General features: G+C 38.1%; 1 protein-coding gene across 3 annotated transcripts in view; it reads right to left on the reverse strand.

Annotated features, from left to right (window-relative positions):
- HECW2 (HECT, C2 and WW domain containing E3 ubiquitin protein ligase 2) overlaps positions 1-16325 on the reverse strand; it is a 162787-nt gene that overhangs the window by 52127 nt on the left and 94335 nt on the right. For all 3 annotated transcript variants that reach the window (XM_065669961.1, XM_065669962.1, XM_065669963.1), the window contains 4 exons: positions 11295-11389; positions 7373-7448; positions 5369-5538; positions 2776-2918 (listed from right to left, as the gene is read on the reverse strand). In XM_065669961.1, the coding sequence (XP_065526033.1) occupies positions 2776-2918; positions 5369-5538; positions 7373-7448; positions 11295-11389 (484 nt within the window). The remainder of the gene's footprint in view (positions 1-2775; positions 2919-5368; positions 5539-7372; positions 7449-11294; positions 11390-16325) is intronic.

Below are 16325 nucleotides of genomic sequence, written 5' to 3' on the forward strand. Positions count from 1 at the left end.
AGTTACTGAAGACCCCCATAGGAAATTACTGTTATTTATGCAGCTAAATCTATATTGCTATAAGCACCTCTCCTTCACTGGGAGCACCCTTACTGCAGTATGAGTGACAGTCTCAAACAAATGCAAGGTCATTACTGAAATGAGCTGCAGCAGTTTGCATTAGCTTTAGCAAAAAGAGTCCTGAGTGGACAATGTATAGCAAAGTAGCCTCCCCATGTTGCTCTAAAGGCTGAAGTACATGAAATTACTGTAGTAGTGTCTCCAGGATCTGTCACAGATTCATCGCTCTTTACTCCAAGTACAATTCTTCAGCTAGACTCAAAGGTATTCTCAAAAGATTACTATTTGAGGTTTCTAAGTTTTACATAAGGTTTATATTACTCTAAGCCATTCAAGATTAGAGAAAGCCACAACATGAATAACGTCTGCTCTGTATTCAGTTGAATCAGTACTAGATGATTCTCATGCTCATTTATTATATTTTCTATGAAATTTAAAGCCACTTGCATTTCATTACACAAACTTGTGAACTATGACAACAGCTGAAAATGGGGCAGAATTTTAGTTCAGTCTGTCTAAAAGTGGCAGGTTCTGGACTTCACCATTTCATTCATTAATACTGATCACTAATAGAGGGAGAGACAAATTACACATACAGAGTACATGACTTTGCTCATGCAGTATTTCAAGTTCACATGTTAACCAGTAGAGGATTTCAGTTGTCCCTGACCACCAAAATAAAGAAGAAACTGAAGATGATTACTCGCTTGACCAGAACCAGACTACAAGACAACTAGCAGTTGATAGTACACTTGGTATATTTTTACTTCACATCTACATAAAGCACTCCTTTACTTTTCAAAACTTCTGGTGGAACACTGTCTGTCTACAATGCCTATGAAAAGGAGCCCTGAGAAATGACTGGCATGAAAAAACTGAAAATGGACAAATAAATTACAAATGAACAGGCAAAACTGATTTAATGGCAGTTTTAAGAGCAGAATGGCAAATCCAAACTGAATACTTACCTATAATCTCACTAAAGAATTGTTACATTGCCCTTCCTTTCCTAATAATATTTGATATATCAAATATACAGAACTGAAGTATGGAGAAGAAAATAGGGAATGTCTTACAGAGTACTGGTTTGAAAAAAATATAGATAAGAACTGATGAACATAGCAAATGGGCAATTTCCAGACCTCACAGCACTGGGAATCCCAGAGGAGAAAAAGCATTTTAGGGTTTAGCACAGAAACCCTGAACTAGGCTTGAAACCAGTCTGTATCATGGTGCTGTTTTTGAGTGTATAGCAGTGTGCAAATTTAATAGAAAAAGCTGCTTGCTCAGCTCATCAGGATTTGTTGAATCTCAAAGATGAAGCATTTCTTAGAAAGGCTGGAATGTACACACACCTGAACTCAGATACCACTACAAATCAAATGGGCAGGCTGGTTTTTTGTTTAATAATTTCTGTATCAGGAGACATCATCAAAATTTTAAGCTACTCATAATTTTGTTCTTACTTTACTTACCAGTGTAACCACCACTTTGGAAACTTAAAGCTGAAAACTGTTTTCAAACTGAATTTGATTTTCTCCATTTACACAACTTGTTACTTTGATGGGAATATCTGTGAAAAAGGAGGCCAGTCATTTATATCCTGCTTTTTGTCCAAAAACTTGATGATACTGCCATGACCTTAAACTTTCAGGGAAGAATATACGTATTTTATTTCAATATCATTCCTCATGGGCCTCATCCAGAGATGTTTTAAAGTTAATGGAGACATGTTAACTTTAGCAGTCTTTGAGTTAGATCCTATACAAAACACACTTGAATAATTCATTTCCCCCCATTGACTTTCAAGGAATTATTTATTTCATAATTTGTCAAATAAGGCATATAAATGTAAAAAGATGATAGCAAAATAATATACTCTACAATTACTGCTCTGTCTTAAATGTAAAATTACATTCCTGCACACACCACTGTGCCTCTCACAGACCTTCAGCCATTTGCTTCACACCTGCAATGTACCACCGTGCCAAGTCTTAGGCTCTTCTGAGTACATACGGTTGCATGAAAGCTTTGCTGGATCATCCACTTGACTACACTATGTCCCCTCCAGCAACTATCATAAAGTATAAAACATCTCAGAAGTTTCTAAAGTGAGCTGCATCTTTATACCAAAACAGTCAGCTATCAAATAATGAATGGATTTTCCTTTAATAGCTCAACAGGTGAATTTTGAGTCCCATCAGTGCATTATTCATAGCAAAAGGCAATTTTAATCACATAGTTCCACCACATTATGGAAAATAAGAGGTCAGAGCCTTATAGTTCTAGCCAATTAGCCGAACAGACATTAAATCTCTGATTATTAAACTGACAAAAATACTTGAACTGTAGAAGAAGTGAGACAATAAAATCTGCTTCTTCTAAAAAATTTGCACACTATCATGTAGGATTGTGATAATGCCTTGCTTCTTGGCTAGCTAGCTAGAAGGTAGTATTTTTTGTGAGGTTAACATTTTTTGTGTAAAGAAAAGCTGAAAAGAAATTAGACACGCATATAGACAAACATGGGTACACACATTCAGAACAGGGTTAGAAACACCTACATTCTCCAGTCAGGCGATGAGGCTATTAAAATTCCTACTAAATTTCATACGACAGACACAGCAGAAATTTGCTGGTCTGTGCCAGTAAGCCAAAAGGGATGCTAAGTCTCCCTTATCAATGGCAGATAGCATTAAGAATGTATTCATTTACCCAATTGCATGCCTCTCCAATAGTCTCTGAACTGGTATGGTTAATTTCCCAAGAAAGCGCTTGATGATTGGACGACTCTTGGCAAATTTGTCTTTAACCTCAATTTCCAGGACATCTGTTAGAAGTGCAACAAAAGAATATTTCTGGAAGGAAAGAACATATTTGACACCATATCAATATACCTCTATTCATAAAGTATGTACATCATTAGTACTAGCGTGCAGTGAATTGCAAAAGCAATGACTGATGACAGCAGTTTCCATAGTCCAAAATAATGTCAGCATCATTTATTAAGCTCTGTATTTTTTTGCATATGCAACCAGCTGCCCAGGAAACCCAGATCCTTTCACCACTCCTTGAAAATAATTGCTCAGTCAGAAACTGCACTGGATAAAAGTGCTTTCATCGTCTACAAAAGAAAGAAGAAAGCAGTGCATCTTGGTGCTTGAGATGGAATCCTTGCTGTACTCTATCAGGTATAGGAGAGTAGCCAGGTCAAAGCTGGAGGAAAGTACCTCAGTCTAGGCTGTGCTTAGTGAACTTCCCATCAAGCACCACACTCTACATTAAGTTTTTTGTATGCATGATAGGAAGTCAAAAGGACAATGCCTGTACATTATTTTCAGGAGCACTGTAACTAAAGGAAGATAATTTTCTATAGACTTTTGCCTCAAAGTTCACACATCATCTCAGCGAGCTCCAACAGAAACTTTTTCTGACCTTGTGGCCTTTAAACAACATGATGCTGATTGAGAATAGATTTATTGATATCTGGTTAAGATCATTCTTCTACTATTCCCTACAATGGAACACTATCACTTTTCAGCCTAGATCAGTTTTCAGGGCAGTTTATGAATACTTCACCTTTGAGATCTCTGCTGCTCTGTCAAGGCTGCCTGAAGACAGCCAAAAGATTCAAAAGTGGTACAGGGGAAATATCTGAGCAGGCAGACACACACAAATACACACAATGTGGCAACAAATTCCCTTAAGAAAGCGAGCTTAGAAACAAAAGATCTTTATTTTTCTTCTAGATTTTAAGATATAGGATAACATAACCTACTTAGAAAAGGCAAGGTCATCTGGTTACCCTTTTACTATCTGCCACCTATAAGACTTCTGAGCAAATGCCAGCCTGAGTACAATGCCTAACACACAGGTGGCTAGATAGCTGAAGATGGATTGAACAGGGAACAAAAGAAGGATTAACTCTTCAGTTCAGCTGTCAACATCAGCTAAATATATTCAAACTGGCAATTAAATTGGGTCAGGAATAAAAACACTTCCTCATGCTGGGATACTGTTGGAGCTCGGTTTCTGTGATAAACAGAACTCAAAAATCTGTTACTCACAGTTTGCTATAAAACTGGAAATTATTTTGCAGAAAGGAGGAGATGTAAAAGAAGATTGATTCTGCACCACTAGGGCAGCATATGTAATGGGATCATAAGCTGCTGTTGTCAGAGCATTGCTACAGGGAAGACACAGCAGCTAAAGCAAACTGATACAATGCATGCACCAGTGAGCATTATCACTTTTCTTATAAGCTCCAAAACCAAGGAGAACTGGAGGAGAAAAATGGGGAAGAACAAGAGTAGGTTTTCTTCCCATCTACTGGATAGATGGATGGTCAGAGAGAAAGATGAAGAATCAATTTAGGGATGAGAACTCCTGAATTTCCAAAGATTTTAAGACTTCCCTACGTCTACAGTCTTTTGCACAACCAAATACCCCAGAGCAGTGCTAATGCCAGCCCACTCAGTTTTCCAGTCTTTCTCAACAACACATTAACATTCATCACAGTACAGGCATCTGCTCATTGGAAAACAGGCTCAGACCAAGAACGCTGCTCGCCCATTCTGAAAGGTTTAGGGACTTGTACAAGTTCTTGCACCTTGTTTGTCACATAAATGTTTATCTCCAAAGGCACACCCTGGCTCTTCTGTGCTCAAAGACAGCTGTGGGACTGAGTTCCTCCTCCGAGACCTGCAAATCCTACCCAATACAAACACATCTGGAAGAACGGCTTCTGCCAAACTGCCTTTCTTTTTCTCCCTTGAGCGGTGCCCTCCTTGGGCTTTCCTTCCTACAGCACTGGAAACAGAGGCGACAACAAAGAGCATCCTCTCTGCCTGACATAACTGAAAGCTTGCCACCTGCTATGCACAATGAGAATATCATTTCCAAATGAACAATTGGTTGCAATCACTGGGCATAAATGCTCACTTATTGTGCCTTTTCTGAAATAGTCTTCTAGCAACATATAATCCATTTTAATTAATTTATTTTTGCAATTGCAAGAAATGTACTGGGCTGCTGAGTGAGTTCAACTCTTGTTAGCAGAGAAGGGAATGAAAACCTCACAGCAGTGCAGCTTCAATACACAGCTTAATTATGCAGATGATAGCTGTTTCTATCCAACAACGGGGTTCCTAAAATGACTACAATTTCTGTGTCATTTTAAATAACTAGCTTCAAAATAAGCTCACAGCCTTCAGAGAGTAACCACTAATGCTTAAAGAGGAAAATACAAGCCATACAAGCCTGGTACATTGCATCAGTGTGCAGACAGCTCTCAAACGGGATATATTACCTCTCTGTGCCAAATAGGATTAGTTGTGTTACTGATGATAGTTGACCTTCGCTCCTGGCCATGATGAGCAAATGTAGGAAATGTACTTTTCTTGCCTGGCTGAATGGACATCTTTAGATAGGGATCAGGGTTGAAGAACATGCCTTTTTTAAGTCCAGCTGCTCTAATATCTGTAAAGCAAAACAAGAAGGAAGGAAAAAGAAACTGAGTAAATTAAAGCCAGTTCACAAAGTACAGCTGTCCTAAAAATATTACCCAGGAAATCAACTCATCATAAACTAGCAGTTTAGAGTAGTAAAACTCTACTCATATGTTAATTGGATCCACTGTACAGAAGGCAAATAAAGCAGGAAGTCAAATGTTTTCCCAAGAGAGTATATGGAAGAAAGGTATCAACATCCTCATTTATATTTTAGCCTCCAGTTGGTAATTTGTAAAACAAAATGCATGAACTTGTAGCTCACCTACAAATGTTTTTTCTTAGCATTTTAAGTATTTCCACTCTTCAAACCCAAACAACACAAAAAACCATCACACAGTACTTGCTCTCTTTCTGGCTAACAGTAAGGGGCTAAGATAAAAACTGTATGGAAGTAATGTACTGAAGTCATACCTTCCCAAAATTGAAACTTTGATAAACAGAACTTCAAATACTTATGAAGGTTGCTTTGGTTCTCTAGAAGAAGGTAACTTACATCACATAAAAGGAGGCAAAGTTTCTGAAAATGCTTCTTTCTTCCTAGGGAAACCTTAGTACTGAAGCCCTTAAAACTTCCAACAATAAATAACAGCTTCCTCAGGTGCATATTCTCATGCCTATGGACTTTAATGATAGTGCAAGTTTCAACAAGAACAAAAAGAAAGCAGTATTTTTATTTAATGTTAGACTTCAAACTTAACTGTAAAATATTTCTCTGTTTAGGTGTGTTGAAGCACAAGGGTTTTGTGTCTTTTTCCGTTAGGTACTCCAATATGCTGCATGCAGTCTTCATGACTTAAACGAAGCTGGCACATACATACTTAGATGAGCAGTCTATACATGCAGTCAAAATTCACTGCACTAAAATGAAATGCCATGCCTGTGGCTTCAGTAAAAAAAATCCCCAAATCCTACCATATGTTCAAGACAATAAAAGGACAATTGCCTTTAAAGGCAACAACTTTGCACGCGTAAATGAGCAACCAAAAAATGTCCTGGGAAATAAGCTCCAGACCTACCACTCAATACACCTTTCAAACTTAGGGGACTCCTGGGGGTGAGCCAAACCTTTCTGTTAAACATAACGGGGGGTTTCAGAATGCACAAACCAATTATTTTTATGGTACTCTATATGAGTCTATACAACCTATCAGCTCTATCCTAGTTAATTGCTGGAAGACCATTTCAAGAAGCTGGGTTTTGTTCTGCTCTACCCCTACAATCTCTAAACGTTTTCACTGTCAGCTCTTCAAGATTCACAAGCAATTTCTTTTAGTCTGTGCTCAAGCTGAATCTGCTTCAGTCTCACACAAGACTTCCCATGGAATAAAGTGCTAATTGAAACAAGTGAAGCTGGTAGACTGTACCCCTACAGCTACTTTGCTGTAGTGACAGTTTAGCTGTTACAAGTAAAGATCTTTTTCTTTTCTAAACCACCATTTGCAGTCATTGCTTTTTTTACTCCTTCAACGTGATGGACCCAGCTTGCATTTTATTTGGAAGCTACGTTTTCCCTTCTTCAATCTGAGAGAACTGTCTGTTGTGCAAACAGGAAATTTCTCCCAATTTTTTATGCTGGGATCCATCGAATCCATTTCTTTCACTCCTGAAGATTCACAATTCTGACTTGTTTCCAACAAACGTTAAGTTCTAAGGAAATGACATATTTCAAGCCACTAGAGTGTGCTCCTACAGAGGCTAATGAAGGAAAGGGTTCCACCTTTGATGTTATTTAAAACAGCAATAGTTTGTTGGGTTTTTTTCTAACAATAATTTGCAAACCACAGAGTAGCATTGGCTTTTACCTGATAGGGTAAAGCTGACTAACTTCCTAGAGTGCTGGGCTCCAGAAGCACCTTCGTCCATGCCTTCTACTCCCATCTAAAGAGGGGAAAAGAAAAAGAATTAAATGTACCACGGAAGTTTTCATCCACTTTGTATTTGCTTGAGGATGATAATGCAACGGTAAAGTAGAATGCAGGGGAAGAATCTGACCACCTACTGCCTATTACCACAGACAGGCAGAGCTAAAGCATTTGTTTCCAGGAAAATACCTACTATTTAATGCCACACATTGCTAACACACCAGTACTTGGAATATTCCAAACTGAACATGTATAGGCTAGTACATGTGCAGACACTATTAATCAGAGAAAAGAAGACTATTTTCCCACAGGTTTCCCTTTCATAAAGTAAGATCAACATTGTGGATTGGTAGTATGTACCAAAGCACTGAGCTGGCTAGTGACAACATGTGTTAACCTTTGTCACTTTCCACAAATAAATAATTTACTGGGCAACAAAAAAAAGCAAAGAGATCAAAAAGAGCCTAACAAAAACCAGAAATGTGCATCGGATATCTAAATGTGAATGTGGGCTAAAAGATAATGCATAGATTTTCAAGTTTTGTTTCTGCCGAAATCTCCTGTTAGGTAAAGCACTGCTTCAAAATGAAAAGTTTCTCATGTGCTAATGCCTTAGGAATGTCTATCTCTTTCAACTAGCAGAATAATTTATCTTTCAAGACAGAGATGTCCTCATGATATATTATTCAGCTGGATGCACATCGATGGAGCTGCCTTGAAAGTCGAACTGTTCTCCAGGTAGGCACTGCACATCCAGGCAGAGGAGCTGATACAGCCCAATGAAAAAGCTCCATTCAAACACAGGACTGGGCATTAATATTAGTGACAGAACAGGAAGTCATCTGATCCATTGATCCATAAAAAATATAAGCTGAATAAAAGCTCATACGCCTATGTGTAGGTGAAGTATGTAAAGCAGTATTGAGCTGCTGAAGAGATGTTTGAAGTTACCAGATTGACAAATGATCCTGGAGCCGTGGTAGCTGTGAGGAACCCACTCTGCATTAACCAAAAATGTACCCATTCCTATTTACATTGCTTTAAGCTATTTAATATCATTAGCTTTCAAATACTGCCCACGATGATCACAAGCTCATTGGAATTTCATCAGAATTAGCAAACACATGGAAATTCTCCCATTGCAAAGCTCAAATGCTTCATATGTAACAGTCAAACAAAACAAAGAACCAGCACCAGCACTGATGTCTGATGCCCCCATGGGCCTCAACAGACTTGTGAGGGAACATACCATGCCAGCAAGCACCACTGCTCTTCAACCAGCCCATTTTCTTCCCTCACTGCTGGCTTCATGACGCATCCCTGTTCTCAGGGCAGGACATTTATCAGCAGAGTGCTCAAAACTATCCCTTTCCCATCCAGCATGATACCATTACACTATGACTTTATATGAACGCATAAGCAGTGACAGCTGGTAGTAAAATCATGAGGGCATCAAAAGCAACAGGTTAATTCCAGCTGGATCAGTGTGCCCTCATCTACAGATTCCCCAGAAGCAGCAAGGAGCACATCACCCTGGGATGGTGACACTGCCCAGGCAAGGCCAGAGGAACACTATATATCCCAGTTCACTCTTTTGGGTTCATTTTAGCATGCACTGTTTTCTTGTTAAAAACATTTTTCATCAACAAAAAGTCCTTCCTCATTCTATACTTACTTTTCTGCTACACCAGTGACTCTGAACAATATTGCTTACATTGCTAATCATTACTTCAATTTTACAAAAAATAGGATTTGCCCACAATTCAGCTATGACAAAATGAACTGCAACAGTATTCCCTGGCATATCCCTGGTTTCGCTTTATAACCTTTTTGTGTTCCATTATGGTCTCAATAGCAATTTCAGCTTTTCTGTGCCAAGCACAAAATGCCACTCCAGCATTCCTGCTCCTATTTTTGCACTACAAAAGCTATCTCATCTGGTGTAACACAGTGCTTCTGAATGCTACATCAGGCCTTGTATTTTCACTGGTTCATATGAGCACAACAGCATGCTAGTTAGCTGCTTATTCAAAAATAAGATGGACTGAAATGCCTGCTGCGATACGCCATCAGTATCAGGAAAACCCAAAACATGTCTCCCAGCAAACCATGCAAAGTGAAAAAGTAGAATTATCCAGATGAGCAGGTAATTTACTGCAGCTTAAAGAAAAGGGAGTGGGCATGCCATGACTCTCTTACCACTTTCACAAACAGCATTCCCATAACAACAGACACGACATGTGCCAAGAGAACAAAGTATTCACTACTGCACGCTGCTCAAGCTCAACATCAGAACCATGAAAATGGTGTGAGGTATTAACATTCAAGTTATGTATAACTAACCCATCATGATATTTTGAGGAAGTCTCATCTAAGCTGTCTTATGACAATCTACCCAAGGAAACTAACACTATTACTGGAAGCCTACACTGTCAGTGCAAATAAAACATTTATATCAAATTGCACCTTCTAGCAGATGTATAAATTCTGTAAAATACCCAGGATCCTCTGTTACCTTTCAAAGGAAAGAAATCAAAAGATTGACCAATGACTGAAATACAGGTCTTCAGGTAGCTATCAAGTAAATAAATGCATATTTAAAGACAGAAGTTCAGATGTCCTTTTGTGCAATGAATCTCACAAACATGGGTGGCTAGTATGACAAGCTCAAGAAAACACTCAAGTTCAAATGTTCTCTCCACCCAGTATCACCATTCTGCTTCTCAGTAATAATATAGTGCAGCATGTAGCCCATTTTAAGAGTTATTTTGAGATGGCTTTTTCCCCCTCTTTTCAAAATCAGGCTACCATTTTGTCTTTAGTTTATAAATTGATGTTAAAGCCGGTGGCTGTCAAGCTAACTAACTGCTACGTATTTTCTTCTGTAAAACATCAAAAGTTCATACTGCTGCTGCAAAATGCTATTATTGATAGTGACAGGTGTCAATTAAATGACGCTATCACCTAGGTCTGTCATGCTAAGATAAACAAAAAACCCCATTTGGTATAATGAGATATAAAACCTAGTATAGCACATGTAGTACCACAGAGCCATAGGCTACACTTGTATATAATACACAGTGCTGAAAAAGCGCAGGACCAGAATAAAAGCTCTATAGTCTAAATAACTTGTGCTATATAGTATCTTCAATATTGCAGTCATCAGGACAGCATCCTGACAGATGTGATCTTTAGTATTTGGCAGCTATATCACTGAATCGAATGCACAGTGAAACTTCATGTCAACTGAAGAGTTAGCCTGTTAGACAGATTACTGCCATCTAAAGCACCTGGACAGAAGTTTCTTCTGGAAGGTTCTTCTTTCACTATTTATTTAAATGCCTAAAGAAAAAAAAAACTCCTCTAAAACTTCTAGTGTTTCAAAAGAACAAGTCTTACAATAAAACCACCGTAAGACAACAACTATTCTCAAAGTCAGAGAATTGCCACATCTCAATGGTATATGAACACTGAAATAAATTAGTAATTTTTGCAAGAGCAGAGTTCTGTCCAGTTTCATTTTCATATTAATAATTGCTATTTCAGCAACTCAGTTTGTGAAAAACATCTCTATTACAGTGTGGAATTCTAGCAAACTAAGCCTCAAACTGAAACCAAGCAAAATCAAGTTCTTAGCATAAAACACATCAGTTAAGCACAGTGACTTTCTACTATTATTTTATCACAAACAATACAAAACCATGAAAATAATTTCCCAAATTTGGTGATTTTTATCCAGCAATATAATTTTTGCAAAAACTTGCAGCCACTGGTAGAACTACAAAACTTACATTGACTGGTTTATCTGACAGCTAATATTATCATTTTATACAAATACAGTGAACTAATAGGCTAACCTTACCATCACAGCAGGGTTTTTCACAGTGATACATGGAGTAGTAGCTCGGAGGGCTCCGCTAACACCATGGTAGTATTTAAAGCAGATCTTTATTTCAGCTGAAAACAAAACAAAAATCACATTAAAACCTTCATGACTGATCCCAGGTGAAAGAGAGACAATGAAAGGAATACAGGCACACAGGGAGTCATAGTTCACTTCTGTTCATACAGTCTGAGTTTGGGAAGTTGATTTGATAGGTTTTCACTTTAAAAGCATATAATAACTGTAACTGAAATAGATTTTCTCTCGACCTGTAGAAAATTGGAAACCTGTCTCAAAGGGAACCTTAAACAGGTTTTCAGCTACAGAGTTGGTAAATCCTGCTTTTAATTCTTAACTTCACCTAGATTTCTACTCAGTAAGTAAAAAACACCACCAGCTCATTTTTAAACAGTTCTTGCAGTGAGATGTCCATGGTCACTATTGTGTAAGAAAGGTATTCACAAGCCACTGTTGATACATAGCCTCTTTTGTATGTTTTATATGGATCCAGAGGGAAGGAAATGAGAACAGTATTAATCACTGAAGACAAGTCCATTTCAACGCAATAGGGTTAATGTGATTAATAAAATAAGAAAATAATTACACATATGTTTTATTCTTAAATTATTTAATCGAATGAAAATGGAAGCCTTATACACAGAAGTGGATTTCAAAACACTGGTGAAAATGTTTAAAAGTTCTGCAGGTTGTATTAAGTCCTGCAGAGCCTACCCATTAATATTCCCCTTTTTGTGTGACAAGTCTTTATATTTTCAGTATGCCAAACCAAAAATAGCTTGATCCTGGTAAAATAAGAGAATAAACATACACAATTTGAGGATGAGATAAAATACTACAAAACTCAAGCTCTTAAAGTTTAGACATGCAGGTATGGTTGACTGTGGTGGAAAGCTATTAATATGCAGATCAATGTACTCCTGAAAGCTCATTCTATTCAATCAGAATCCATCATTTGGTGCTCCATCTTCAGAAATACTTCAAGAGGAAATTAAGATTAGAGCAGCTGCTTATGTCCTCTTTGTGTGTTGGGTCCTTCTGCTATTTAACAAACCAAAAAGTATCTTACCTAATTCTGCAGCTTGTATTTCTGCTACTATTTCAATATAACCAGCTAATGAAAAGGCTTAACAAGACATTTTTACACTAGGATGATTCTTGTCAGACTTTGGAAGAAGTTGCATAACACATATCTGAAGGAAGCTTGAAGCACTTCATACTGGAACACAGGAAATGCAAACACACCATGTTTCTGGTCCCACTGAATAAAGTTTTGTTCGCTAAACTGCATTTACTGCAGACAAAGGAGTACTATGTTTAACTGAAGCCTGACCTCCACTGTTCCTCTGCATTCTTCCAACCAGCAGAACAGCTATAATTATGGCTGCCCTCAATCCTGTGGGATTTTCCCCATCTGGAACAATGTCTCTGTTTTCTTTCTCCACTGGGATAACTCTTCCGTGTAAGTTTGATGAGGGTTTACCTCTGGGTACAGAAACGGCCACAGGCAGACAGAAATGGCCAGAGGCAGGAAGAAATTGCAGCAGCCAGTTCAGAGAGACCACAGGATGTGCATAGAAGTCTTGGCAGCTCAATTCCTCTTAGTTTAACAATGTTGGTATTCTTGAAGTATGAAAGTGCAATATTTTGCATAAGGTTTTGAGACACATATAGCATGGTTCCTTGAGGGTGGAGGTATTTCATCACTGCAAGATAAAATATGCACTTATTCCTACTCAGAAGGATCAGAAAACCATCCTGCAAGCCTGCTCAGCCAAAAAGGATTACTTATTTATTTGTTTTAAATTTTTCTGAAGTTATAGAACAACATTTACTTACTATCTTCCTCCCAGAACAAAGAAGAGGCACCTCAGAACTACTCTTCAAAGGAAAGTGTCTGGCTGACAGTGCCTCCAGGGATTTATGAGGTGGAGGAGCTGATGATCCCACTTCCTCCTCCTCACAGCTGAGTTTACACGCACAGCCAAAACATGCTCTATTTACCACAAGCTTTAGAGCAAAATTCAAAATCCAGACAGGTTTTTTAATCACCTACAAAGGTTTACCAGACCTAAAAATTACACATCAGGATCTGCAGGTTCTTCCTAAACTGAGGAATTCTTCTGACCTACCAACAACGCTTATATCCAAATGAAAACAAAACCAATTTCCAGCTCATGTAAAATGGGAGTGTCGGCACTTGTGGAATTTGGCAAGACTTACCCCGAGTGGTGGATTATCCACATTGTAAAATGCACATGTTAAGTAACCAGGACTCAAGTCTTGAGCATCTCTTAATCACACTGTGAACATACTGTGACTACATGAGATCATGGCAAGCCAATGAACTACTCTACCAGAACTACTACTTTCCACATACACTGCTCAGCTTCATTGTGACCTAAACTTTATTTTCCACAGAGTTTCTAGAGCTCCTACTTATTCAGTCTGTTGTCATTGACTATCTTCTCCCAGTTCATCAATTCTGAAAGGAACTTAGCAATGGAAAGGTTATCAGCTGCTTCCATCCACAGACAGTTCATAACATGATGGTGGACAGAAGTTTGCTATATATTCTCACTACACTGACATATACATTCCCCTAATAGCTGAAATTCAATGCCATGAGCTTTGCACCCTCAGATTTCTTTCTCTCAATGACTTCCATGAGCATACAGTATTTTTCAATACCTGTATGTGGCTGGCAATAGAAAAAACAATGTTTGATTCAAGAAATAGGTCTGATGATCCCTTTCTTATAAACTAAACAAACCACATAATTTAAAAAAGAGCCTTCAGGACTAATTGATAGAAATAATTAGAAAAAGCAGAGCACTTACAAATTGGAGACTTTTTCTCCCCTTCCCAAAAGAAGCATCACTGATTTAGTTTGGGCTTTATACAGCACTACACAAAGGAATGGCAGAACTGCGGTTACCATGTGTTTCCCTTAGAAAAATCTTGCACTTCTCTTTTTAATTTCCTACTTCTTCCCTCAACAAGTTAATTAGATTTGTATGTGATCCGTGATGAAAAAGTTAATAGCAGTAAAACCACCAAGGGGAAGACATCTATACCTGACCACAAGACTATCTGCTGTCTCATTCAAATATGACATTTCAGAACGAAAAGTATTTTTATTCATAGGGCAAAAAGAATGACTGTGCCTATCTCTGTGTTCTTGATAACCCACACGCCCCATTGTCATTGACATTCTGCCAGACATCATGCAGACCACAGGAAATTCCTTCTTCATTTAAAAATAAGAAAAAAATTAGATTGGGGTATCCATGATTCTTTATCACAAGCCCTATAAAAAGTAATATATATGTTAATTCATCTGAACACTCTGTAAAACCATAATACCCTTCTTTAAAAGCCAATAGCTGTTATCAATTTATAACCATAGTTTTATAGCTCATGCCCATTACATAAAAATGTTGGAACTAACAACGGTTTCTGGGACTCAAACACTGACATTTGAATTTCAAAAGAACTCCTGCATGAAATTATAGCGTTGTACTTCCCTCTGTGGACCATACACTCCTGCCTCTTCCATAATAAAGAGATCAGCTTACACCAAATAACAGCTTCCTTTTAAAACATAACAAATTCCTTTAAGTCTCCTGCTTTAACTACCTTTTTACTGTCTTTAATACTTTACCCACAAAAAAATGCTTTAGGATAAAAAGATATTCAGAATACATAAACTTGGAACACAGTAATACATGAAAATAATTCTACCGTCAGATTGTTTTGTCTCCAGGAGACTGGTAATTCAGGAAAACAAACTGTTTGCTGTAAGAACAGTTGTTTCAGATATATCCCAGCCTCTGTTAGAGGTGGAACCACCTCACACTCCATTGAGAAGGGATGGGCAGACACACCTCCAAAACACAAGTCACATCCTAGCTGGGTTATAACAGTCTGTGGAGATAAACAGCACACCCAGACAACTGCATGGAAACCTCACAGCAGCTAACACTTCCTGGACAGTGCAGCTAGACACCAGAAGTTTTGCAGGCTGAATCCATGGCACCCTGCAGATATAACCATATGCCCTCCAACATTCAATGAGGAAAATCCTGACATCACAAACTCATCTAAAAAAGTCTGAGGGCTTGTTCTGTAAATATATTTAAGAAAGCTCTGTCTCTAGAACAAATTAATTTACTCACATTGAGGCTTTACAAAGCTACAAAGGGAGCTGCAACCCAGGGAAAAGGCAGTGGGCTAAACCCTTATTTTGCCCAACTCAACCCAAACACCTCATAAACAACTTCAGGAATTTAGAACTGCTCTGCGTGTCCTGCCAGCTGAATTTCTTTCCCTTAGCATGACAGTTTGGTGAACCCTTTTTGTTCAGGCATTTAGTGTTCTATTCTCTGCATCACTTTAACTATGTACCTTTCTGATTACTTCCTACTGGGAAGTAGCAATCACAGCAGCAGAACACAAGTGCAAAAGCTGGCTGCCTCCAGGTACTTGCCATCTCTCACAGCAAGTATATCATAGAGTTTATTTTACAGAAGTAATGATAAAGAAAAAAATATCCAACCAACAACACCTAGAAAGGGACTTAAGCAGACTTACAGAAAGCTTTTTAGATAAACTAGAATCAATAAGAGAAAATGTTTATGTCCCAGTGGTCTCTTTCATCTAGCCTGTTTCAAAGGAAACTACTTGGACAAATGGTTGTTCAGATAAAGAAGCCTACCTATCCATGCCAGCCTTGCTCACTTTGCTGTCGCTCTGAGACATTCCTACTCACAATCACAAGCATTGCCCATTATATTCCAGTTTGGGAAAGCATTTAATTATAATCTAATCTTTAAAACAAAACGCCAAGGGTATTATATGGTTAAGGAAGTCAACAAGGCTTGTGACAAATGTAAAAAATACAACCCTAATCCTGTTTCAGTTATCTGTGATACTCAAAAACAGCTGTTACGAGACAATAGATATAAATAGCAGAAGAATAATAAGAAGTAT

The sequence above is a fragment of the Lathamus discolor genome, chromosome 3, assembly GCF_037157495.1.
Source record: "Lathamus discolor isolate bLatDis1 chromosome 3, bLatDis1.hap1, whole genome shotgun sequence".
NCBI lineage: Eukaryota > Metazoa > Chordata > Aves > Psittaciformes > Psittacidae > Lathamus > Lathamus discolor.